The sequence below is a fragment of the Arachis ipaensis genome, chromosome B6, assembly GCF_059453495.1.
Source record: "Arachis ipaensis isolate K30076 ecotype BB chromosome B6, ASM5945349v1, whole genome shotgun sequence".
Lineage (NCBI taxonomy): Eukaryota > Viridiplantae > Streptophyta > Magnoliopsida > Fabales > Fabaceae > Arachis > Arachis ipaensis.
In genome coordinates this window covers 146,332,772-146,341,794 of record NC_142441.1, presented here as the reverse complement: position 1 = coordinate 146,341,794, position 9,023 = coordinate 146,332,772, and the positions used below count along the sequence as shown (strand labels likewise).

At 31.2% G+C, this 9,023-nt stretch overlaps 2 protein-coding genes across 2 annotated transcripts; one reads left to right on the top strand and one right to left on the bottom strand.

Moving 5' to 3' along the window:
- Window positions 1–2,255: 2,255 nt before the first annotated feature.
- On the bottom strand, window positions 2,256–4,067 carry LOC107605371 (stilbene synthase 3-like). Its single transcript, XM_016307236.3, has 2 exons — window positions 3,781–4,067; window positions 2,256–3,458 (listed from the first exon to the last, which is right to left on the bottom strand). The coding sequence occupies exons 1-2, from the start codon at window positions 3,956–3,958 to the stop codon at window positions 2,467–2,469; spliced, it is 1,170 nt and encodes a 389-aa protein (XP_016162722.1). The 5' UTR covers window positions 3,959–4,067; the 3' UTR covers window positions 2,256–2,466.
- A 1,217-nt stretch (window positions 4,068–5,284) lies between these two features.
- Window positions 5,285–7,251, top strand: LOC107605370 (stilbene synthase 3-like). Its single transcript, XM_016307234.3, has 2 exons — window positions 5,285–5,546; window positions 6,039–7,251. The coding sequence occupies exons 1-2, from the start codon at window positions 5,366–5,368 to the stop codon at window positions 7,028–7,030; spliced, it is 1,173 nt and encodes a 390-aa protein (XP_016162720.2). The 5' UTR covers window positions 5,285–5,365; the 3' UTR covers window positions 7,031–7,251.
- The last annotated feature ends 1,772 nt before the right edge of the window (window positions 7,252–9,023 follow it).

Below are 9,023 nucleotides of genomic sequence, written 5' to 3'. Positions count from 1 at the left end.
GGCCAAATAAATGAATATAAAAAATTTAATTCATAAATAGATGATAAAAGACCATACGATAAAAAAAATTTATAATCACAATAAAATATTTTTGAAGTTTGGCTATCATTAGGAAGAGATGCTAAGCATACAAATAAAGGCAGCAACCAATCACTATAGTGATAACTAATATTCACATGCATGCTATATTAGGATTTAATTTTCATGAAAAAAAAAACAATAAAAACTTGTTTAATATTGTCTTTATTACATATAGCTGGAAAAAACAATAATATTCTTATTATAAATTAAAAATTCTGAAAATGATAAACAGAAAAGAAAATTGTTTCAATAAATTATCCAATGAAAAAAATTTCTGAAAAATACATTGTTGGGATAACTAACACAAAAAATCCTTCCTCGGTTCCTTAACACCACCCCCAAACTTATACCTCCAAGTTACCAAGCCAAAAAAAAAAAAAAAAAATAGTTTATGTCCAACAACTCCAAACTCACTTTTGCACCTTATTTCATTACTCCTCAACTAAACAACTACGTTTTTGAGTAGATTATTTGTGAGAATATATTCATAAAAATAGAATTGTTTTGGTCTTTCTATCATTCACTATAAGACAAATATATCATTGACAACTTATTTGTATGAGGCATATGATATTCTACTCATTTGAAAAGGTCTATATGAGATAATTTTCCTACTATATATCAAGCTTTATACTATCATAGCTTATACTTTTTTTACTTTATTATATAATTGGAACCTCATACGAAGGTGCTTATCGTTGTTTTTAGATGAAAATGCACACCAAATATATATTGGTATGTGACATGTTGCTCAAAAAAAAAAGAATTTTTTGGCAATCTATCGATTTTATTAGAATTTTAAAAAATCGATAAGTTTAATAGCGACCACTTCCGTCGTCGATTTTTAATATTATCAATAGTTTAACTGTTGATTTGACTGTCGATTTTAATGATGTTTTTTGTAGTATCCAACCCTAATTTTCACCTATATTTTGTTTGCAATACCTTGAAAAATGGAAGAAATTGGGGGGGGGGGGGTCGTTGGTCGAAGAAATAAAAATAAAATAATATTAAATGTAGAGTCTAAATAATGATGATGATGATGAAAGTTTGTTAATGGCGCAAAGAATAAATGAGGGTGGATTTGTAAGTTCATTTTAGAACTTATTTGCTTTTGGTTTTTACTGAATTAAGAATTTTATTTGCCGTTGAGTCTGTCGAATTAGAGAATATTATAAGGAAAAAAAAAATCACCTGTAAATCAAATTGATCTCTCAAAATTTTATTGAATTAAACAAGTACATCAAATTTGCTAATGTGAACTACATTAATTTCAACACCAATTTTCGCCCGCAGTTTGTTTGCAATACGTACCTGAAAAAATAATGGAAGAAATTGGAGGTCGTTTATGAAGAAAGAAAAATAACATAATATTATTAAATGTGGAGTAATAATAATAATAATATATAACACGTGTGGCTTCATATCACTACTAAAAAAAATTATTTTTAGTGGTTATTTATTTGTTTTTAATGACAATAAATTAAATATAAATAATTTTATTTTCTCTCTCTTTATTTTATAAAAAGAAGAGTAAATTAATTGATAATAACCTTATTAAGAGATACTTTCTATTAAGTATCAATTACGATCCAAATCGGATAATGATATGGATAGTCTCTCTAAATTTGATTATATATATATATCGTAAAATTAAAAAAAGTAAACCATTTTTGTTTTTTATTTCTTTTTATAGACTAGTTAGCAGTCTCATTGCCATCTTTGCTTCTATATCATTAGTAGTGTTGCTGCCATCAACTGCCGCTAATCATGAAAAAAACTGCTGCAAAGACGCACCTATCTTGTAGTGCCCACCAAAGCCACTAGCAGCAACAACAACAATCAATAACAATAATGTCTTTCAAATTGAAGAAAACATCGTCCAATCTGCGAATCTGCGGCTTTGCAATAACTAGGGATGACAAAATGCAAAATGAGTTCGGTGTATGTAAGGGTAAGAGAAGATGGAGTAGAGGCAGGGGGTTGGGGGATAATTATATGGGATATTTAGGCACACAATAATATAAAAGTTGCAAACATAATACTATCAAGCGTTACACTATCATAGCTAATAGTTTTTTACTTTATTATAAATGGAACCTCATACGAAGGTACTTATAATTGTTTTTAGATGAAAATGCAAGCCAAATGTATATTGGTATGTGACATGTTGCTAAAAAAAAAAAGAATTTGATTTTATTTTACTAACAGTTACAAATTTTGATGTTGAATCTTCGCATAAACAAATAACTATAGACAACTTTGTCTAAGTTTTCTCTCAATTAATAATATATGGGCCAATCAAGACCTTATTTTGGAGCAAAAAAAACTATTAAAAAATAACACAATCATATATTTGCAGAGATAGATATATAATTAAGTGTATCAAATGGTCACACTACGAAGAACAACGGTTTCAATGGTGAGACCAGGACCAAAGCCAAAAAGCACACCCCAATCAAGTCCTTCACCGGTGGTTTTAAGTCCTTCTTCAAGAGACTTCTTCCTCATCAAATCCATGATGAAGAACACACATGCACTTGACATATTACCATAATTACTAAGCACATCTCTAGTAGCTTTCATTTTTTCTGGTTTCAAGTTCACCTTCTGTTCAACTTGGTCCAAAATTGCACGTCCACCAGGGTGTGCAATCCAAAATATTGAGTTATAATCAGATATACCCAATGGGTCAAAAGCTTTACTGAGTGCGTCGTTGATATTTTGCGAAATAATATCAGGAACACTCTTGTTAAGATAGAATGTAAGCCCAACTTCACGAAGGAGACCACCGATAGCTCCATGGCTGCCAGGGACGAGTTTTTGATCGGTCGAAACAATCTCAAAGATAGGCTTCTCAACCTCTGGCACAGGATCAGAACCAATGATAATCGCAGCAGCTCCATCCGCAAACAATGCTTGTCCTACAAGACTATCCATGTCTGTCTCACTAGGACCACGGAAAGTGACAGCGGTATTCTCAGAACAAACGATAAGAACACGAGCATCCTTGTTGTTTTCAGCCAAGTCCTTAGCCAAACGAAGAACAGTGCCACCAGCGAAGCAGCCTTGGTGGTACATCATGTACCTCTTGACGCATGGGTCGAGTCCTAAGAGTACGATGAGTTCATAATCAACGCCAGGCAATGCAACACCGCTGGTGGTGCAGAAGATCAAATGTGTGATTTTAGACATTGGCTGTCCCCATTCTTTGATGGCCTTAGTTGCAGCCTCTTTTCCAACCCTTGGTACCTCCCTGATCATCATATCTTCCCTTGCATCCAACGACGGTGCCTTGTATGCACACATGTTAGGATTTTCTTTCAGTATCTCTTCCGTTAAGTACATATGTCTATTCTTGATCTGTGTTCTTTCACCTGAAATAATAATGTGTAATTCGCATCCATCATTACCTTTGATAAAGTCTAGAAAATGAAATATATAGCAATAATATTATTCTTGAGTTATTTTCGTAGTGACTTAAATCTTTAAGTACCATTTGAATATATAATTTATCCAAATTTGTAATTATAAAAGTAATATTATTATTAAGTAGTTATTACTTTTAATATCAAACAATGAATATGATATGTTGTATAATATGTTAATTTTGCATTTTAATTAATATAAAAGTAAAATGAAATTTTTTTAATAAATATTAAATAAAATAAAGCTAAAACACTTAATAAAAATACATACAAATGCGCTGAAATTTCTTCTTGAGATCAGTCATATGCTCGCTATTGGTTACTTTGAAATAGTAATCAGCATATGTACTTTGATCAACACAATTTGATGGATTTGCCGTGCCAATTGCCAATACAGTTGCAGGACCCTCTGCTCTTTGAACATTGCGAATCTCACTCACAGACACCATCTTTTCTTAGATGTGTTTTTTGGATAGCAAAGCTTCGCTATGTTCTTTGGGATAGCAAAGCTCAGTAGCTATGTGTTTAGTATTTTGGTGAAGAATTAGGCACGGAGAAGGGGGACATTTATATGCATCAGATTAGGGGCATATGTGGAATTAAATGGAGGAATTATTAGAACATATGTATAAAACGTGCTCAACAACTCAAAGTATAGTAAACTCGTAATAATGTTCCTGGATTATTCAAACCATCAGCAGATGTATTCTGACTTCTTCGTTGTTTTATTGTTTTACTTTGACTATGATTGATTGTTTTATATATGTGACGGCTATTTGAACAGATGCAGTAGGCAGTTGGGCATCACGTGCTTCGTTAGTACCATTTATCCATATCATGCTGAAATCTCTTCGAAGCAAAAATGTTTTACTGTTACAAGTTTATAAGTTGTGAATTGCAATAGTTTTTTTATGAAAATATATTTCCCATTGATAAAATGATGAGAGAGTGACCAGTAATAAAAATTATATATAGTATATATGTAGTAGTATATAAAATAATATAATTAATTATATTATTGTTTAACTTGTTCAAGCAAGACTAATTAATTAAGACCAGACATATATATGATGGTAAACTCCAGTGTCATCCACCATACTCCTCAGACACCCAGTCAAAGTATACATCGCTTTGAATGTTGAAATTCTTATTAAAATAATAACAGTATAATTAGATGGCCTTTAAAAATTGTCTTTTATTCAATTTTTAAAAAAATAAAAATAAAAATAAATAATTTTCCTAATTTTTTAAATAATTATTACCATAAAAATGGGTATAAAAAATTAAAATAATATATTATTAAATTTAAAGACGGACTAAAAACTAAAATTTAAAAAATAAATAGTATTTCTGAAATAATAAGATCACTTAACTATAAATATACAATAATTAATTAAGTACCACTAGTTAATAAGTAACACACAAACATTTTTAATTCGAGAGATTTAATTTCAACATGACATGGATATAATGGTAATAATAAGCACGAGTGCCCAGCTACCTACTGCATGCACCTATCATCATATGCCCAAAACTACGATACTCCTAACAAACGGAATCAAAGTTGATTGCCATAAAAAAACAAAGAGAAATAAAAATACTACTATATTCTACCAAACACAAAATAAAAATAAACCAAAGTCAAAGTAGAACAACTAAGAAGTGAGAGAACATCGTTTTCGAGCACTGCTGACCATTTGAGCACGCTTTCTATTTAATTCCACATATGCCCCTACTCTCAAGCATATAAATATCCCCCCACCCCTGTCTAAGTCTTCATCAAATCAAAATACATTTGTTATTCCAAAGAACATATCTGAGCTTATTGCTATCCCAAAGAACTTAGCTAAGAAAACATGGTGGCTGTGAGTGACATCCGCAAGGTTCAACAAAGGGCAGAAGGCCCAGCAACCGTGTTGGCGATTGGTACAGCAAATCCAGCAAATTGTATTGATCAGAGTACATATGCAGATTATTATTTCAGAGTAACCAATAGCGAACACATGACCGACTTAAAGAAAAAATTCCAACGTATTTGTAAGTATTGTTATCAAATATTTTAATGTTATTTAATTTAATATTTATCAACCTAAAATTCATTATTTTACTTTCATATTAATTATTGATACACAACAATTAACATATTATACCGTGTACCATAATATGATATATATCCAACTCATAGTAATAACAATAATAACTACTTAACAAGTTACTATTTTCCTATGTTTCTAAACATAACAAATTTATTTTGGTCATATATACTTTCTTGATCTTTCACATACTCATTTATTTACTCATATATAATTAGATTTAATACATTATATCTATAATTAAATTTAGATAAACTATTAAAATCAAACCTGAAAGTTTAAATTAAATCACTACATGAATAACTTGAAAGGTTTGATATGCGAACTGAACGGAATTTAAAATGTCAAAACCCAATTTTTTTTATATATAAGTAGATGATTTTTAAATTTGAAAAAGAGTACTGATGGATGTGAATTACATATCATTATATTTTAGGTGAGAGGACAATGATCAAGAATAGACATATGTACTTAACAGAAGAGATACTAAAAGAGAATCCCAACATGTGCGCATACAAGGCACCATCATTGGATGCAAGGGAAGATATGATGATTAGGGAGGTACCAAGGGTTGGAAAAGAGGCTGCAACCAAGGCCATCAAGGAATGGGGCCAGCCAATGTCTAAGATCACGCATTTGATCTTCTGTACCACCAGCGGCGTTGCGTTGCCTGGCATTGATTATGAACTCATCGTACTCTTAGGACTCGACCCATGCGTCAAGAGGTACATGATGTACCACCAAGGTTGCTTCGCTGGCGGCACTGTCCTTCGCTTGGCTAAGGACTTGGCTGAAAACAACAAGGATGCTCGTGTGCTTATCGTTTGTTCTGAGAATACTGCAGTTACTTTCCGTGGTCCTAGTGAGACAGACATGGATAGTCTTGTAGGGCAAGCATTGTTTGCGGATGGAGCTGCTGCGATTATCATTGGTTCTGATCCTGTGCCAGAGGTTGAGAAGCCTATCTTTGAGCTTGTTTCGACTGATCAAAAACTTGTCCCTGGCAGCCATGGAGCCATCGGTGGTCTCCTTCGTGAAGTTGGGCTTACATTCTATCTTAACAAGAGTGTTCCTGATATTATTTCGCAAAATATCAACGAAGCACTCAGTAAAGCTTTTGATCCGTTGGGTATATCTGATTATAACTCAATATTTTGGATTGCACATCCTGGTGGACGTGCAATTCTAGACCAGGTTGAACAAAAGGTGAATTTGAAACCAGAAAAGATGAAAGCCACCAGAGATGTGCTTAGTAATTACGGTAACATGTCAAGTGCATGTGTGTTCTTCATTATGGATTTGATGAGGAAGAAGTCTCTTGAAAATGGACTTAAAACCACTGGAGAAGGACTTGATTGGGGTGTACTTTTTGGATTTGGTCCTGGTCTTACTATTGAAACCGTTGTTCTCCGTAGCGTGGCCATATGATGCGCATAGTTATATGTCTTTGCATATATACAACTATGTTATTTTTTAATAATTTTCTTTTACTCCAAAATATGCCTGGTTCTGATTGGCCCATATAGAATATTATTAGATGAGTAAAAACTTAGACAAAGATGTCTAAAGTTAATTCTTTATGTGAAGATTCAATTTCAAAATTTGTAATTGTTGGTAAAAAATATATCATATTCTTTTCAATTGAGGAACATGACGCATACCAATATTTGAGTTGCATTTTAGTCTAAATACAGCTATAAGCACCTTCACGAGGTTCCATTTAAGGAAGAGCCAAAAAGTATATATTAGGTATGATAGCACAAGGCTTGGAGTATTATGTTAGTTTCTAGTTTTTTATGCATGTTGTCGTGTGTTTGAAGTGTCTCATGTAGTTTCTAGTTTTTTATGCATGTTGTCGTGTGTTTGAAGTGTCTCATGTAATGATATAATAATTAATGTTACTTTCTTGTATAATTTTTAATATGTTATTATACGTACAATCTTGAATATAATAAAATTAACCTTGTAGAAAAAACATGTCATCTTGCGTTGTAGCAAATACGGAATAAAATTCAATTTCATATATAATATTGTGTATTGTTCTACTCATAACTTATGTTACACATTAAAGTAGCATATATAGTTGTTCAAATATATTCAGTACACTACAAGAAAAATATTCATTCAACCACACTTTTTTTAAGTTACATTTAAAAAGCGTAGCCTATTCATAGAATAGATTACGCTTTTTTCCATGTTACCTTTTTATAAGAGAAAAGAAAACACAATTGTGGTATCATTTAAAAAGTGTAGCCTTAGATATTATAGAAATCACTTATAAAACGTAGTCGTATGTTGATATCTATGGGTACACGTTTTAAAAAAAAAAAGATTATTAGAATATATATAGAAAATTAAAAAAAAAATAATGAGGGACCTATGGCTACACTTATATAGAGTAGATATGGTATACAATGTGGCTACACTTTATAGGTGATGCAATAGCGTTGAAAAGTGTAGCCTATTCTGGTAAAAATAGAAGCTGAAAAGCGTAGCCTTTGGTCCTGGACAGCATCACTTGAAAAGCGCACCTTATTCCCAAACGCCAAAAGCGTAGCCCTTGGTGCAGAAAAGCGTAGCCTTTGAGAATAGGCAACGACCGAATAGGCATCCCCCACTAAAGCGTCTCCGTAGCCCGAAAAGCGTAGCCTTAGCCTAAGGCATCATTTTTTTTCACTTTTGGCTACACTTTTCAAGTGTAATTAAATGGGTGTTTTTTTTTGTAGTGGTATTAGGTTATTTGGTTATATATACCTCTACAAACAGAATACGTTTAGAACGATTATGCTACATGTACACTAAAATTAACTTTTAAAATTAATCATCAGTACAATATACATATTAGAATATAAATACATATTAAAAATAAATTAAATCATATATGTATTTATATATAAATACATTAATAACTCATTTTAGTGATTGATTTTAATGTACAAATAATATTTTTAATTTAAAAAACAACAACATTTCTTGAAACCGCCGGTATCTACTACTTTTGTAATGAAATTCAAATTTTTATTTTTTAATTCAATTAAACAACTTTAACTCTAAAAAAAGTACATTTTTAGTCTTTATATTGGGATAAATTAACATCAAAATCATATTTAAATTTTAATTTTATTGACAAAAATAACCAAAAAATAACGCAAAACAAATAAGACTTCGAAAAAATTAAAAACGTGACAACAAAATATATGTGACGAAAACCAACGAACAAAAATATCTTTTTTTAACAAGCAACAAAAACCGATTTTGTATTTAGCAAATAAAATACTTATATCCAAATTTTTGTCTAAATATTTAGGTAAGTATTTAGAATTGCATGCAAATATCATAGCAAGCTTTGATCACAAGACTTCTTTTTCAGTTTTTCACAAAAAAAAAAGTTTACTTGGAATAAAATCACTAAATTTTAATA